This window comes from Haliotis rufescens, unplaced genomic scaffold (genome assembly GCF_023055435.1).
Source record: "Haliotis rufescens isolate VD_foot unplaced genomic scaffold, xgHalRufe1.0.p SCAF_20, whole genome shotgun sequence".
Classification (NCBI taxonomy): domain Eukaryota; kingdom Metazoa; phylum Mollusca; class Gastropoda; order Lepetellida; family Haliotidae; genus Haliotis; species Haliotis rufescens.
In genome coordinates, this window is record NW_025963891.1 from 14,084,291 (window position 1) to 14,103,056 (window position 18,766).

An 18,766-nucleotide genomic window follows, 5' to 3' on the forward strand; every position below is an offset into this window, starting at 1 on the left:
CAAAATGTCCATGCATGACATGCTGTCATCATGTCACACAATAATACTTTATGTGTACATGCTTATTCTTTAGTACGTTTTTGTGCCAAATCCGGTGGTTTGGAGAGAATAAAGTGTTTCTGTTTCTAATTACCTGTGTGTCATTTGTTATTCTTACTGTACATCTGGTTACATTCAGTTATCTGTGTGCTTCTAATGGGAAAATATCTGATAAACTGGCAGGAACCTTTATGGAAAAATAACGCTCATACTTGAACACGCAAACTCCTTACTTATAGGTTTGTAAAGACTGTTTGTGCAGTGAAAACTATGTCAAGAGCTGTATGCCCCGGAGTTACCGTTCTGCCCTTGCTAAATTAAATGTGGTATTGCACCTTTAAGAATCGAAACAGGCACATATATCAATTTAAAGGTTGAAGACAGAGTGTGTTTTAACTATAATGATCATATTGAAGATGAAGGACATGTTTTATTCCAATGTCCATTATAAGATTATCTAAGATCTACATTATTTACGAGTATAAGGGCTAAAATGTCCAACTTTTCAAACAATGCGAAATTGTGTATCCTTTTTACACATGAGGTATTTTTCACTGCCCAAACCTGCTTTTGAATATTACAACGAAGAAAACTATTGTTATATGGGTAAAATATTTTTATCTCCTTCTATGTGTGCGTGTGCGTGTGCGTGCGTGCGTGCGTGTGTGTTTGTGTGCGTGCGTGCGTGCGTGCGTGTGTATGTGTGTGCGTGTGTGTGCGTGTGTGTGCGTGTGTGTGTGTGTGTGCGTGTGCGTGTGTGTGCGTGTGCGTGTGCGTGTGTGTGCGTGTGCGTGTTCGTGTGCGTGTGTGTGTGAAAAGTTTGTCGTTTCATTTCGAAGATGTGATGAAATAGTGTTTTGACTATTTTATTGAAATGGGATTTATTAACAGAACTTGAACCAAAGGAATCACGAAAACAGTGCCTCGGTTGCAGCGGTGTGCTTTTTTGCCCATTTTCCGTACTCGGCGGATCATATGTGTTTGTTTATTCACCCGTGATACCCGTGAAGATCCGGCTTAGAATATTTTTTCAGCAACTCCATGCAGTGTGGAAGCACCCGTGAAGATCCGGGTGTTTCTTCAGCTCATGCTTGCCGTCATAAGCGACTACTCTTGTCGAAAGCGGCGACTGACGGGATCGGGTGGTCAGGGTCGCTGACTTGATGGATGAATGTCATCGTATCCCAACTTCGTAGATCGATGCTCATGATGTCAATCACTGGATTGTCTGGTCCAGACTCCATTATTTACAGACCGCCGTCATATAGCTTGAATAATGCTGAGTGCGGCGTTAAACAACTTACAAAAACAAACAAAACCTACCTATGTCCAGATCTATGTTTCCGTCGTAATTGATATCTTAGCCAATAACATTGCTGGGATGTGGTATCGTCTAACTGAGAAATTATCGAAAGAAAATTCACCCACTTCATTAGATTGAGTGAGTGAGTATGGTTTTACGCCATTTTGAGCAATATTCCAGCAATATCACGGCGGGGGATACCAGAAATGGGCATCACACATTGTACTTTATCCACTAAGCTACCCGCCCGCCCCTCCACTTCATTAGATCACACATTAGATGATCCCCAGCAGATATTCCAGGTCAGTTAAGCTATGCTTGTCTTAGTGACTAAATACATCGGGTTTTCAAGTTGTGTGACCGGGTTATCATACCCCCGCTGTGTGTGACGTTGCGCATAATATCATCACTGGCATGATTTCTCTGCTCCAGATTCGATTATTCACAGGTCCCCGTGAAATAGCTAAAATATTGCTGACTGTGATGTTAACAACAAACAGTCAGTGGACGCGAGAACGTCATCGGTCTGACGTATGATGTGTGATGAGTGTGTAATGCCCACACCATAGACCTAGTACACTGCAGTTGGTTTTTATTGTCCAAGTTACATAAATATAGTAAACTACGGTTATAACGAACTCAAAGGAACCGCTTATTTTAGTTCGTTATAAGCATATATGCAACGTATATACAGCAAATGGCCGGGACCAAAAAGATCAGTTAGTTGTATCCACCACTTCGTTATAAGCCTGTTCATATAAATGTAGTTTACTGTAAACCCAAACTCTAAGTGTCACACAACTTCGTTATATGGAGGGTACACATGTCCAGTTGTATCGTCCAAAGAACAATGTTTAATTTCAAACCATAACAAAAACTCATTCCAAGTTATATACATATATATTTATTGCATACAAAAGAGACAGTATTTGAATATTACAACTGTGAATGAATAGGGAAGAGAATTTATGGATGTCAACTTCTTTATTCTGAGGAGTAGCATATATTCCGAAACGTTGTGTTCCTCATAATAAAGAAGTTGACATTCATAAATTCTCTTCCTTATGTGTATCACTTGTAAATGTCTTTCAAAGACTTGGTGAATAAATTATATAAATATTCGGAAGGAGTTGTATCCAATAATCATTTATAACTTCCCTGTTAAGCATCGTTCAGTTCACAGAAGCATATTATATGACTGGTATTATATTAATTAGATGTACATATTGCTCTGATCCTCTGAATGTACACCGACTTGAGCAGTTTCAATGAATAATTGAATTCATGAATGGCATACATATCACCAAATAAATTAGATAAAAAACACCGATTCTCATGTTTGCAACTTGCTATTCCAGATCGCATCATCCTAGGGTTTGACCAGGAGGGGTGTTGAAGGTCTTTCTATACAAGATACATGCCGAAAGAGTTCATCCTGATCCTGACCATGAACTGGATCTAGTAAGAACTATCGGTGTAGGCGTTGTAAGTGCGAGTCTTCCTACTGTAGCTTTCCATGGTGTCCTCAGCCATGCTGGCTCTGGTCTGAGCTTCCTCCAACTCCTGCTTCACCTTACGGTATTTGTTCATGTTCATAGCCACCATCTCTTCCTGCATAGGAGAAAAAACAATTATTAGTGAGTGAGGTGAAACAAACTTTCGTCAAATGTGTCATTGAATCTTAAAGTTAAAGTAAATATGTAATGATTTATCTATAATTACTATGTTCTGACCTTGCATTATTGAATGAACCTTGTATTGTGCGCAAAGTAGTCATACTTACAGCATCTGCCAACTGGGACTTGTAGAGCTTCATCTGACCGCTTTGCTTGTCAATGATGCCCTGCAGTTGGTCAATGGTCTTCTTGTCTTCATCCACCTTGTAGGTCATCTCCTTCACACGACGCTCGTTATGGCGACAATTCTTGACAGATTCACCATGGCTCATCTGTTCCTTCTCAAGTTCATCCTCAAGGTCTCTCACCTGGGGAAGAAGGAATGCAATGATGTAAATAGAGATTACTAGCCGAGTGTGTTTTTATATCGTACATATACCATACATCAATGGCAAGCGTAATTTCTATTTCACATTTCTAATATATGATATTTACGATACCGAAACATTAGAGAGTAAAGGCATCTTTATGATATAATGTCAACTTTAAAATAGCCAAATTTTAAGAAGATATTTTCTCTAACTAATATAACTTTTTGAATCGCGTATGAATATAATGACATGAATGAACAGCCCTATTTATGATATAGTTCCAAATGAGTTGCTATGTTGCTTTACATATGCGCTCGCACATAAAAAAATACTATGTTCATTGTATTGGTATTTTGGATATGATAAACATGTATTCTTTTTCAGAGGGATGGAAACAAACAATTATCACCATTTCAATGTATACGTATGCAGTAAGAATCATTTTAAGTAGAAATGTAACTAAATAACCTTGTTAAGATACTTCCCTAATTTCATGGCATATATCATGTTATATAGTTTTGGCGAAAACGTACCATTTTGGCTTTGGTCATCTCATACGAACTGGCCTTTGCAATGGCGGTAGACAGATTGTGTTCAGCTTCGTTAAGTTTGATCTGGATTCGGCGTCTGAAGATCAAGCATCAATATTAATGCATAAATGTTTTTGTCCTAACTTTACTTAACAAACAATTATTGCACAGCGATCTAGGATAAAAGCGCGGCTTTCCAAAGATTCCACAAATAAATGATGTAGCGTTCTATTTCCGTACCTGGACTCCTCAAGCTCTTCGACCCTGACAGTGCCTTCAGTTTCATACTTGGATCTCCATTGAAGCATCTCCTGGTTTGACTTGGACAGCTGACGCTGTAGAGCTGCCCGGGCCTCCTGCTCCTCCGTAAGCTGTTCCCTGAGACTGACCATGTCAGTGTTCATGTTCCTCATCTCAGTCTGGAGTCGTTGACGCACCTGAGGAGATAAAAGTAAGATATAAGTTCTGTTAAATGTTTCACATGCCAACAGAATAGAAGCAGAATAAGAATTGAATTTAGACTATAATTAATAAGACTAAATGATATTGGCGTTCTTTCTGTCTCATACACATCTGATATGTGATACATACTCTTTGTTCATCATCTGAGGAGCGTCTTATCTCTTCTACTTGGACACATAGGGAAGACTTCTCCTTGCTAAGCTTTCCAATTCGTGTTTCAGTCTCCTCCAATTGACGGGTAAGGTCAGCGGCCTCAGCCATGAACTTGTTCTTCTCCGTCTGCAGTTCGCTGATCTGGTGGGTTGCTTCTTCCACCTGGGTGTTCAGCTCAGCCATTTGGTTTTGCATCTGCTTGGACATCACGCCGGAACATCCCTGTATACGAAACATACAAGTTCATTTTGAAACGTTTATTATGGAATTGAGAATATATATGCCCGTCAAATATTTATGTACATGTAATAGTATATGTAGAGTCTGACTGCGATTTATGTATATTATACATACCGTATAATATTGTAATTATTCTAATTAGCAGTGATCTCTGACCTACCTTGTTTTTCTTGGCATGTTCCAGTTCATTTTGAAGCTCATCAGTTTCAGCCTTTAATTGGTTCTTTTCCTTCTCCAATCTGCAACGTTATAATCATAATGTATTTTGAGGTAAGTATGACCGTTACATGTTCCTGAATAATGAAGCGTATACAATTTCTGTAAGGTTTTTTTTAATATCATTTTTGGGTTGGGGTTGGGGTGGGGAATGGGTGTTCAGGGAGGGTAAGTATAATGATTTCATACGTTTTAATACCAACATTTGTACTCATACAAAATACATTTATTCATATTATCCACCTTTGTTTGACTTTCTGAAGCTGTTCCATTTGGTCATTCATCTCAGTCATGGCGTCCTTCTGCTTCTTGCGGAAGTTGGCAACCTGAGACTCATGCTGGGATGACGCTTCCTCCATGTCGTGCTTCAGCTTTTGAATCTCAGTGTCCCGCTTCTTGATGACGTCCGACTGTTGAAACGTGTTAAACAGTTAATACTGTTCATGTTGCACATCTTTAATGTAGTACTAATATAGTAGATTAATGTAACCAAAATTTCCTTGGGGATTACAAGTGTTATCTTATTTTATGTAATCTTTATATATTTCGAAGACACTTTTAATAATTGTAGCCCACCTGTGAAGTAATGGTGGAGTTGGCTTCTTCATGACGTTGTGTCATGTTGTCCAGTTCATTGGCAAACTGTGTTCTCTGCTTCTCTACCTAAACGGATAAGATATAATTACGATATAATTGTGTGGTATGACAGGTGTTATGATGGATTTATATGCATATTCATACATTCTGGACACTGGACATACAAACTATGCTTTACCTTTGATCTTGTCTGTCGTTCAGATTCAAGTTGTTCCTGACACTCATCAAGATTATTCTGGAGAAGAAATTGGTATTGGTAATTCCGTTGAAATGGTGCGAATTAATTGTATATTTAAACGTTATTATTCACATTAATTTATTCTTAGCCGTCTTAGCGTATATTTAAACAGCAATTTGACGTTTCATGTATTACTGGATTTTCTTTTGACAGATTGGTTCTTTTCTTCTTCGAAATAAAAATCAGACAAATCTATCTGAGTTATGAATCACAGTTACCTGGAGATCCTTTATCTTCTTCTGTTGTTGGTTGCCATGTGTCTCAGACTCCTCCAGCAGAGACATGAGCCCAGTGATCTCCTTCTCCTTCCTGGAAATAGTTAATGTAGCGTGTTCACAAATAAAACATCAGTGAAGACTTGTGATAAAAAGTTATTACATGTAAGAGGAAAAAAGGAATAGGACAGCAACATATTAACATAAGAAAGTGCAATGTAGTGATTTTTTCTCGAGTAGTGCTCACTTCTTTATAGTTTCCTCTGCATCTGTCTTCAAACTATTCAGATCTTCACAGTTGCTCTGGGAGACTTTCAAGTCCTGTTCAAGCTTCTTCTTAGTCTTTTCCACATCCGTACGGACCTTCTTTTCATGTTCAAGCATGTCTTCAAGCTGTAAAATGTTTACATCTGTGAAATATTGGATGAATATTGGAATAAAATAAAATAATTCCTTTCAAATAGTATCTATATAACATAGATATAAATAAATTATCAGTGACCCAAGTTATCTTTCTTAAACTGTCCTACCTCTACAATAACACCTTCTAGCTTCTGCCTTAATTTGTTGAGATTTGCACATTTGCCCTGTTCTGTCTCCAGGTCTGACTTGGTCTTAGTTAGTTGATCTTCAACGTCCTTCTTCCCCTTTGTGAGCTTTGTAACAGTTTCACCCAACTGTGCAGTTTCATCAGTTAGAGCTCTTATTTGCGAATCCTTAGCTTTGATGTCATGTTGGCTCTGAAGAGAAACACAATTATATGAATTCCCGTCAGTAACATTAATGCAATATTTTGAAATATAACTGATGTGTTATTTACAACAAAAAGACTTACCGATGTCATTAAACATTTACCTTTGACACTGCACCCTCAAGGGATTCCACATTTGTCTTGAGGTCACAGATTTCAGTGTCCATTTGTTTTTGCTTTTCAGTTAGCATGGCATTGTTAGATTCTTCCTCAACTATACGATCATTGAGTTCCTTCATTTGGACATCAGTCTCTTCCTTTTGCCAAAGAAGCTGCTCAATCCTCTCTTCACAGTCATCGATGGTATCCTGTTGGGTTTGAACCTGTAGGAACAAGTTGTTCTTGGCCTCTGTTAATGTCACGCTCTGTTCCTCAAGCTCCTTGCACCTCTGTGTCACCTTCTCAAGTTCACCCTTTGTTTTACCAAGTGCTTCCTCCTTCTGTTTCATCTCGTCCTCAGCAGCAGCAACGCTGAGGAGGGGCTTCACCTTGGTGTAGAATCCCCACCAACACCAGTTCCTCATGGCAAGCCACTTACGGATGTTCTTCTGAATCAGTTCCAGGGCAACCCTAGGAACAATATACGAACGTGGTGTTGAGAAAACAAAGAGGATAATATTCTGCAAGAAATATGAACTTGTTTTACCTACAAATACATGACTGTTCTTTAGATTCTACATTGAGCAATTTGTAAACAGTTTTTATATATCTTTTGTTCCTCATTTCTTTCTGCGATTATATTCAGGCCAGATCTGCAGTGACAAAACATACCTCTTGTCATGGAGATTCTTGAGATATTTCCTCATCAGGTATCCACGAATGTGAGCTTGGAACAGAGCAACAATCACCGACAAACGTTCGTCACGGATTTCTTCCAAGTAACCAAGAACTCCAGACTTGAAGAACACTTTAGTGTTGCCAAGACGGTATTCATCCTGACCCATCTCCAGGGCTTCTAGAATCTTGCCAGAAACTACCTTTCCCTCAACAAATCCTTCAGGGATGGCATTTGGGGCCAAGATTGAATACCTGAAAACAAAATCAGTTCTCTATATCAAATATCTTACAGGTATGTCATCGTTATGTCAATAGATTGTTGTTCATTGTCGGCATCATGGGATATAAGAGAATAAGCAACATATGAATTAAACCTTATACCTACCTCTGTTTGAACTCTGAGTAGATTATCCTACTGGGGAAGCCCTTTCTGCAGATACGGATTCCCTCAAGTACACCATTACATTGCAGTTGGTGAAGCACAAGACTGGCGTCAATCAGACCTGAATACATGTGATATTGTTATTAGAGCTGTGATTTAGATTTAACAGCTGTGTATAAGTATTTGTTATCTTAGTGGAACACGAGACCAGCATCTTTGAGACCATGAATCGTATTTTTCAGAATCAAATACTGGTTTGAATGCAGTGGGCTTTGAACTTTCAAAATATAAAAAAAGTTTAACACTACTCTTGTAATACGAAATCTATTGTCCATTCGTTTTCCATACCTGGTGTCTTGGTCTCGTTGGGAATGATGCAACGCACAAAATGAGGATGTGTGGAGTACAGATTCTTCATCAGTTTGTTCAGTGATTCCTGGTGAATAAACGTCATTATCAGTTTTAGAACCCTTGGAAGATCTAGTATTACATTTGGTACATATTCGAAAAACAAAGGAACCAGTCCTGAAACCAGTTCAATACTCAAACGTATTAGATACATGTGGTAGTGCAAATGTAAACGTTAGCATAGTTCTCTATAATTAAAAAACATATTATTGGTTAAATCATTCATTTTGTTCATGCATTAAAAACAGTTCAATTATTATACCCTGTGATTAGCAGATATAGTCTGGAAGGCAGAGCTCTTCTTTTTCTTCTTACCACCGCTGGCATCAGCAGCTTCTGTATAGTGAAAAGGTGGTATGCAGTCATTGTAAGACCTTAGAACACAATACAACGAACATAACCCTGATCCTGAAAATGACTCAATGTAATTATGTAATGTAATATACAGGTTTTTTTAAATATCCGAGTTACTTGAGTTACAATTGACATCATTTCATGTAAAATGCTTCAGTGATATGGAGAAACAATCCTCAAAAAGAGCTTCGCAGTGTTTCGTGTAAACAAAACTCCTGCCGGTGGAGACAAATAGCAACTGTACAAGTGGCTCTTTAGACTGTTTCAAAAGAACACAATACTAAAGAACATAACCCTGACACTGAAATTAACATGTAATGAAATTAATATAATGTATTGTTATATTATATATCAGAGTTTATTGTTCGACAATTGACACGACGTCATTTAAGCAACTGCAGTGATTTTGATAATCAATCTGCAACAAGAAGACACGGCTGTGTTCATGTAAACAAACCTCCTGCAGGTGGAGAGAAAAGCAACTGTACAAGTGGCTCTTTAGACTGTTTCAGAAGATCCACAATGGTCTCGTTGACAGGGTCCTTGTTCTTCTCCAGCCAGCCTCCGATATTGTAGGGAACTGTTCCGGCGTAATGCTTCAGGGCAAAGTCACCATGTTGGCCACCCTTCATGGATTTACTGGGCTTGAGGAAGTTGGGAGATTTGCCCATGTGGTTCTGAGTAAGTTTGTCCTTGAAGGTCTTGTCAGATGCTTTGGGGAACATACACTCTTCTTCCAAGATTGACAGGATGCCAAGAGGCTAAAATACAGTAAATTCATGATGGAAAACTCAACAAGATCAACAGCAAAAAAAAGGAAGTAATGAATGAGGCCTTTTGTGATGCCGTGAGTATGAAGCAAAACGATTATTATTTTGACAAGAAACATTGATTCAATACGTATTTTTCAAGTATGATGAAATGCAATACAAACCTTTTCAATAAGTTCAATGCATGCTTGCAAGTCCATTCCAAAGTCAATGAACTCCCACTCAATGCCTTCTTTTTTATATTCTTCCTGCTCCAAAACAAACATGTGGTGGTTGAAGAACTGCTGTAGGCGCTCATTGGTGTAGTTGATACACAACTGTTCGAAACTGTTGAACTGGAAACAAAGTTACAAATGCTGATAAAACGAATTAATTTCAGCATATCAGAAATACAAATTTCAACATATGAACTATCAGGTCTGTGCGGCATATCCTAACTTCTTCAATATTTACAACTGACAGAAGTAGCACATAACTAGTATTACAAGAAGCCATGAAATGCTAAAATACTGTTCATAATTTAGAATATTATACGTTATCTTTACTTTGATTTCTAATCAAATACTCTTAGCGTATTTACACAAGTAACATTTATCCTCACATCAAAGATTTCGAAGCCCGCAATATCCAGCACACCAATGAAGAACTGCCTGGGTTTCTTGGTGTCCAGGGAGTGGTTGACTCTCTTGACCAGCCAGTTGAACACACGATCATACAGTGACTTGGACAGGGCTCCGATAGAATAGATAACCTGATCCTTGGTTCGTCCTTGGGTCACGTAATCCATGGCAACCTTGATCTTGGGTTTACACAAAGCCTTCAGGAAGTCTCCACAGTTGACGCCCAACAGGAAGGAAACCTTCTCAGCTTCAGCAGTTCCATCAGGCTCAGCCTGTTCACCCTTCTGCTTGAACTGCATCTCACCCATGTGGAGGATAGAGCCAGTGCATTTGTAGGCGCTAGTTTTTTCCTCAGCGGTGAATCCCAGAACATCAAAGGCAGCCTGTAACCGGAATAAAGATGTTTATTGATACAATATAGGTAGAAAGTAGAAATTGAAACAATAATAAGACTTCAGAAAATAATATGCGATTTTTATTAAATTCTTATGTAAAACCACAAAAACAATTTACATCTGTCATCTTCATCTCCTCAACATCGTCGATGCCGTTGACAGTAAGCACTCCTTGATTGATGAAGGAGAACAAACCAGCATCGGGATTGGCCACGATCGTCTCTGAAATCAAAAGTGCTTTTATAGTACACGCAATGAAAGCATTATGTTTACAAATGTCACATCATCCTTGAACATATAGTTGTCAGTATAATTGTTTTCATGTGACCATACAGAGGCTGATGTCTTCGACTTTAGTCAAGATATTAGACATTTTTATACATGGCCAGCGAATATTCAATTTGTTTGGTGAAGCATATTAATTGATGTTCAAGTAAATACTATAAAAGTGTCGTTGTCTCTAACCTGCAACTGATGGTATCGCTCCAGACAACATCTGGTAGAAGATATGGTAGTTCCTCTCAACAGATTGCTGGTAGGTGACACGAGATTTCTCCAACAAATCTGTTATTCGATGCAACAATATTTCATATGTTTGATCCAAAAATTTCCAAACAGTCAAAACTGATGAAATGTTATTGATATGTGGCGACTTCCCAAAATTATAAAACACCACTTATTATGTCAGGATTTATCAAACAAATCTGTCATAAGACAAACTGACATTTGATGTTTTTATTAAAAGGTTAAGCTTTGTTATCGATAATTCTAGTGTGACGACTATGTTTAACGAAACTTCTCAAACACAGCGTTATTTTATATAGCGAGATCCAGATGAAAGATTACTTACATGTTCAAAATTGATGAAATATAATTGATGTGTGACGACTTTACCTATCTTTCAAAACACCACTGATTATGACGGCATTTTTTAAACAAATCTGTCATAACACAAGGAAATATTTGACTTTTGTATTAAAAAGTTAACCTTGGTTTTCAATAAATCCAGTATGACGACATTGTCTAACGTAAACATCAACTGTAAGACCTCTATGTGACATTGCGAGATCCAGGTGAAAGATTACTTACATGTTTCAATGTCGGCGCCAGCAATTTTACCGGAAGAGGCGAAGTGAATTCGAACAAATTTTCCCTGAATAAATAAATTAATACCATTTACCAGAATATGAATGCTATTATTGTAAAGCTACAATTATGTACACTATGAACAACATTTATTCAGCACGATATTCAGTAATATGAAGAATATTGGTACGATACAATAGATTGAATATTTTTATTTCTATATTGATGAGTTGTATGAAACCTATCGAAGACAAATGTAGACTTACGAATCTTGAGGAGTTGTTGTTACGTGACGTCTTGGCGTTACCATAAGCTTCAAGAACAGGGTTAGCCTGCACAATCTGATCCTCAAGGGAACCCTGCAACAAAAGCATAGTTGTGAACTCATGTAATTACCTATGGTAATGGCAAACAATTCGGATGAAATTTTGTGAATTTAGAATATTACTATGTCTTCATTCGTTCACCTTCTTTTCCTCTTGCTCCACTTCTCCCTTGGAGGCAGCGGCGACAAAAGCGAAGTAGGCGATGACCTTCTTGGTATTCTCAGTCTTTCCGGCACCAGATTCGCCGCTGTATGAAATAACACATTGTTGCTATGTCTTTCAAATGTAATCTACATTTTGCTATATGCTATTACATCTGTCTTTTACTTAATGGACACGACGCAAAAAGGGACATAACAACAGAAAGAAGAGCATATAAACTTCAAAGTATATTGGATAATGTATATTAAATGGAAAAAACAATTACAACTGGAGTTAAGACAACTATATAAGAACGAAATAACACCCATATATGATACAGTCCTGATTGATATACATGCTTGATGGATATATACATTATTGATATATTGATGTACTTACGTAATCAACATAGACTGGTTTTCACGATCTGAAATAAAATTCAAATATGTTATATGAGTGAATGAGTGAGTAGTTATTTACATTAGCTTTGAATAGGTTCGATCGTGGGTCCTATGCCACCAGATTAAGAATCATAAGTGGGGCCAACCAGGGATTTGAACACACGACCAGTATATTCTGTCATATGAGGTGACGCATTCATCCTTTAGAGGTAAGTTCTGACTGAACATGTGTGATCATAATTCAACCCTAGTTGTGAACAATGATTACCTTGCACCATGAACTGGTAGGCGTTGTCAGAGACGGAGAACAAGTGAGGGGGCATCTCGGTCTTCCTCTTGCCTCTATACTTGGCCACGATGGACGGAGTGTAGATGGGGAGACGACGGTAGGGGTTGATGGCAATACAGAACAGGCCAGAATAGGTCTGTAACAACGCGGTTTAAATTAGTGTGATACTTGTATAGGTAGTTCTATTGTTCGTTATTCATTGTTCATAAAATCATATATTTTTAATTCAATTCAAAGCAACGTGATCAATGTTATTTTCCACAAATATTTTTTTTCAGGTTATGTAGATAATATTGAAACTGCATTTCATCATATGTATTTAATTGGTTGACGAAAATATATGTAATAATATAAGGTAGTGCTTTCGATTAGTTTTGAAAGTAATTTTCAAAATATGATTTCATTTTGGGATGAGAAGACAACATTGAAACAGCGTTTTATTATGTCTTGATATTGAATTGTTTTATGACGAAAATAATATGTAATGTATAAGAAAGTGCCTTCGAATAATCTTGTACACACATTCATCCATCACATTAAGGATTACTCACATAGATCAACCCAGAAGTGTATCTGGCTCTCAAGTTGTACAGAACGCTGGCCTCGTTGAGGAAGGTCATGTTGGCGATGTCCTCGATCTTTTCATACTTTGGGGGGTTCATCGACTGGATGTCGTCCTTCTTGAACGTCTTCGTCTGAAATGGATGGATTTCTCATGTAGGTCCTTCTAAAGCCTACCCCTATGATTTTATATTTGAAATAATGTTCTTATTCTAATGGACATTACTATGTGGAACATGAAAAACAACTAGTGCATAAACGCACCTGTTTGGAGTCAACAATGAGGACTGTGACGTCATCTCCTGCTGTGCTCTGTATTTCAGCAGCAATGAAACCCTGCTCTGCATCGGGCGCCCAGCAAGATTTTTTGGCGTCAAAGTTTTTATTCTGCTCCTTCAGCAGCTTCTTGCGGTCCACAGCAAGATACTGCATCTCAGGGTCGGCAGGGTCGTATGAAGCCATGTTGACGTGAGTCGAAATACGTCGAAATCAAGAAAAACTGCAGTCGATCAGCTCTGTGGAAAGAAATATCATTCATCTTGATGATATTGTCTATTGCCACGCCTCCAAGTTTATATATCCTTAAATATCCTTGTGGTATTTCGTTCTTAATAACATATTTTAATACCTTACATACATTATCTTTCTTCAAATTTATTCCGAGGCACATTGTATGATATACACTTCTCTCATACACTGTCTCATATATCAACATCCCAAATGATAACAGTTTTATCGACAGTGTATAACGTAATTATGTAGCACCAACTAACAGATTCAATACTTACAACGAGGGCTGTTCTGTTCCCCTCACAGAGTCTACCCTTTTTATATCCTGGCTTTGCTTGGTGTGTTACGTAAGCTGCATACGATGATTGGTCAAGTTCCATTGCCAGACGAGTGACATAACCCGACATACCGAATACTGTACCATGTTAAGGCGGCATCCATTAACACAGCTTGATGTCAGTGTCTGGATTGTGGCCGTACAGTATTTTGTGCACACCATTTTCAAACAATTTACACAGTAATGATACATTATATCCACAATTTACTTTCAAAATGAATTCTAGTTTACAGTGATTGTATATACTCAAATACATAGCATATATATATATGTATGAATATGTATTTGGTATGTGAGGATGTGATTATATGTGGATATATGATTCCATAATGGTAATTGCATGCATCTTAACGCTTTTATTGATGTATTAAAAGGGTCTAAGTGTGCACTATTTAACTTTTCGTGTTATAATACATATTTTAACTAGTATTCCTTCACAAAAAAATATATATATTCAAATGATAAAAAGTATTAAGATATCTATCAGCATTACTCCACATGGGACCAACCTACATGCGGACTAATGGATTTGCATCATGCTACCCGCTGTGCATGTACTGGTTATGTCAAGGCAGATGTGCACGTGTTTTACAAGACATGGTTTTCCTCATTCCGAAACTGAGCCTCAAAGCGAATGTATCACTCCGACTGTTCTAATTATACTTTAACATTAACCTTCGATGGCCACGGCGATTTGGAACGCTGTCCTGCCATTTTGGCATTCCATTCGTCACCACACAAGACTCGTGTCTCTCTCATATATATTGTTTGACTGTTCTTAGCGCAAGCGAGAATGGTGAAAATATGTTTTGTCTCAAGTAGTATGAAGTATAAAGTATTTATGTTTTTGAACTACTTGCTAATTTTGTGAACGGATATTCTTGATATGATGTTTGTTTCTCTACATTCTATTAGTAAGTTTGGTAAGATTAACTATTGTTGAACATGTGTAGAAATGATAACGAAGTGATAAATTAAAATGATTCACACTTGTCAATCACAGTATGAAAAGTAGTCTGTTTTTATGTAGGGATGTGTTGTGGGCACGACAGAAGGATAGGAATGAGCTCTTGGTAAACGTATAATCAGAATATGCCTTCATAGTTGGTTCTTTTATGCTCAATACAACTATTGGACGATCGGAAGTTAGTTGTTTCAGAAAACAGAAGAACCATGCAAAAGATGTGTGAAGGCAACATGTATTGCCACTTAGCAACGCAGACGTTCTGCCAACTGGAGCTAACATTGTACCAAAAGCATAATTTTAGAAGAGATACTGTTATAACAAATGTCATATTGTTTTGATTTCTCCAGCAGCAAGTGGGGGCACGGCTGGCCCAGTCGTCTAAGGCGCGTCCCTTGGGCACGCCAGAAACCTATGATTGTGGGTTCGAGTCCCGGTTCGCCCCGATTATGTTTCTAGGTTTGTCAGCACCATACGCGTGCTCATGGGTTTCACCGAAGTGGTAAACGTCTAAGACCTGCATCACTTCGGGCTTTCCTACCAAATTAAGCTGACACGCCGTTATATAACTGAAATACTGTTCAAATTGGTGTTAAACCCAACTCACTCACTCACTCACTCCAGCAGCAAGTGATTTACAAAGACGGCTTTGATAAATGTACCAGTTGTATTGCGAATGGTGGCGTTTGCAAGTTTTCCCTTGTTTCCGATTCAGATTTTGAGGTGAGATTATAGTTCCGTCAAAGCTTACTAATTATACAATTCGTGTCAATTTGGACATTATTATACGATTGTGTATATGCACTGAAATCAATTTTCAAATAATGTCTTTGGGAATTTGAAGAATTTTGCTGCGGTGCCTTATGATTACAGCTTCATGCTGCCCATGGCGAGTTGAGACCTACGCATATTTTGAAAAATCCCAAATATATATTGCCGGCAAAAAATAAGGGAACTGATGAAATGATAGTGAAGGAGTAATGACGATAAATGTCTGTAAAATTTATTTCGGGCGTGTAGATCAATATCTTGTGTGTCCACTATTTTGGTTGGTATATGCACGGCACCTTGATGGCATACTGTTGATTCAATTGCGTATTGTTGCACTTGGTATTGCCGCCATTCCGCCTGAAAAGCTACCCAATGCTGGGTCATGTTGGCGGGTGATAGGGCTCTGGCCTACGCTCTCCGTCCGAGAACATCCAACACATGTTCCTATAGGGACTTGTCAGCGACTTAGCATACCAGTCCAATCTCCGTATGTCTTCTTGGAGATAATCGGTGACGACCTAGGAACGTTGTGGTCTGGCATTGTCTTCTTGCAGTTCCATATTTCTACCGATAATTCTAGCGAATTGAATAACGACAGTACGCAAAATATCGTCAACACATCGCTAGCTGGCCATTCACAATAACCAGATCATTTCGCCTGTCATGTGTAATACCGCCCCACACTACGACGCTGTTGCCCCCATACCGATCATGTCAAGAACTGTTGCCCTGGCTCGCCGCTCCGTCACAAACAAGGATTTCTGCCCTCTGTGAATCGGATGCAAAACCTTGATTCGTCTGTAAACATGGTGAAAAGCCATGTCAATGGTGTTGCCGAGCACACACCAATCTGTTCCGCCTATGGAAAAATGTTACGGTCACACCCTCCACAGGACACTTTGCTTTCACGCGTCCCGGTTTGCAACGGACGTAGTTTGATATTCGCCTTCCTGTTATTGTACGGAATTATCTATTGATATCAGTAACAGAATTGAATCTATTGGGTCGTGCAATTGATGTTATGAGACGATTTTGTCTAGGTGTTGGCTTTCAGGCCTGCCACGTCCCGGTCTCATTGCACACCACTCGTTTGACGGTTCTTGTCCCAAAGTCGCGAAATTACACTTTTTGATTTGCCAAATATTCGGGCTATACTTAGGATATTGATGTCCGCCCCTTCCAGAAATCTATGACCGTGGGTTCCATACTCCTACTCGTGGGTTTCACCAAAAGGTATTTTCCTCCCACAACACGGTGACACGCCGCAATCTATAACAGAAATACTGCCCAGGGCGACGCTAAACCAAACTCATTCACTCACTCTAAACCGTAAACATGTACAAATTCGTCTGTCATGCATAAAACACATATCCCTTCTTATTTACATGTGCTTTTTGTAATAAAGATTAGCAAACAGTTTTCTGAATTATATGTATGTGGACGGTGTGATCGCTTAGTGGTTAAAACGTTCTCCAGTGACGCTGAAGACACAGGATCGAGTCCTCACAGTGGTAAAATGTATGAAACCAATTTCAAGTGTCGACCGTCGTGATATTGCTAACGAGGCGTTAAACCGTACTCACTTCAAATTATGTAACTGCTAGTAATAAATCCCTTTTAGCACACTTGCATGCATTGACAGTTGAAGAATCTGAAACCCCCAAAGAGTGATCAACTATAAATCATGTGAGAAAATCTCTAGAATTATATTATACGAATTAATATGTTTGACCTTGTATAACAATTATGTTGGAACACTTCAGGAAAATACCTGATGTAACATTATCAAACGTTATCAGTGCCTTCACAAATGAGCAGTTCCTGTGGCATTCAAACTTTGTAGTGTCACATTCGGACTAATCGTCAAGAAAGTCGTTTCACTTCGGAGGTTTTAATCAGATATCATCATGCTTTGACGTTCAGCGTTTGCAATTGTGATGTGAATCTTTAAAGATGACTTATTCTGTAATATACCATCGTTAACATTCTTATAATTGACTGCCAAATGTATTTCTGAGGCTAGAGTATTGATGAGCAAAATAGTATTTAAAACGATTATCATAAAACATATCCTACATTTCACTTTGGTGGTATATTAAATGTATGGAATCGACACTCCTCTATCACCCATTCTAGCAACGTTCATCATCACCCGACATGACGGCTTGTTGTGCTGTTTATTAGAGGACTTGCCTTGTTGCGACCAAATTATCATGTCAAGCATTATATACCCACTACTCTTACGATAAACATGTAAATATACATCGATTGCTTTTAATATCAAAGATGTTAACACTTTATTCAGTTGTGTGTGACCTCTGGGGCAGGATACGCTCACCTTTTCGCGAACACCTGGTATCATTACTATTTGATAGTGATTCATTCATAAACACATGTTCATGACATAGTCAGAATTATATAATCGACGCTACTTTATGCAGAGATTTCTAGTGGATAATGGAAGGGTTGTGTCGCTTTATTTATGTGGAACCGAAAGTTTAATAAGGTTTAGCAAGACGTCAAGGTGTGATATTAGCCGGACTTCCATGTTTTACGCAGCTCCGAAGATATGTGTTAATGGATTTAAGATATATAATATATTCGTGATTGTATGTGAGAGAGAACTGAAATGGTTAAAGTCAGGTTGGTCAGAAAATCAGCCTGACTTCATTTTGTTCCCATGTCTCTATAATTTATACCAGTCAGCATTAGTTTGGATGACCTTTTCGTGGACACCTGGTATCATCACTATTTTACAGTGATTCATAAGCTCATGCTCATGATATAATCGGAATCGTACGATCGAATATTAAAAGGGTTTTGTCGCTTTTGTAGTTGAATATTTTCACTGACCAACAGTTTATAAATGAACTACAACTGACAATAATGAACCGTGGTTCTAAACAAAAATATGTTTTGCATGTCCGTATATGTCATATATGC

The 18,766-nt window shown here is 38.2% G+C and overlaps 1 protein-coding gene across 1 annotated transcript; it reads right to left on the reverse strand.

The window, feature by feature from the left end:
• Positions 1-2,236: 2,236 nt before the first annotated feature.
• LOC124132119 (myosin heavy chain, striated muscle-like) lies at positions 2,237-13,703 on the reverse strand. The gene is made up of 29 exons (XM_046495802.2): positions 13,506-13,703; positions 13,232-13,375; positions 12,660-12,816; positions 12,390-12,417; positions 11,991-12,096; positions 11,790-11,882; positions 11,527-11,590; positions 10,903-11,001; positions 10,556-10,659; positions 10,024-10,425; positions 9,587-9,757; positions 9,110-9,413; positions 8,561-8,634; positions 8,239-8,326; positions 7,894-8,011; positions 7,503-7,760; positions 6,836-7,301; positions 6,511-6,720; positions 6,228-6,373; positions 5,984-6,074; positions 5,706-5,762; positions 5,507-5,593; positions 5,174-5,340; positions 4,875-4,953; positions 4,451-4,696; positions 4,100-4,296; positions 3,863-3,956; positions 3,126-3,326; positions 2,237-2,953 (listed from the first exon to the last, which is right to left on the reverse strand). Exons 1-29 carry the CDS (start codon positions 13,701-13,703, stop codon positions 2,801-2,803), a joined length of 4,602 nt encoding a protein of 1,533 aa, XP_046351758.2. The 3' UTR covers positions 2,237-2,800.
• Positions 13,704-18,766: the final 5,063 nt, after the last annotated feature.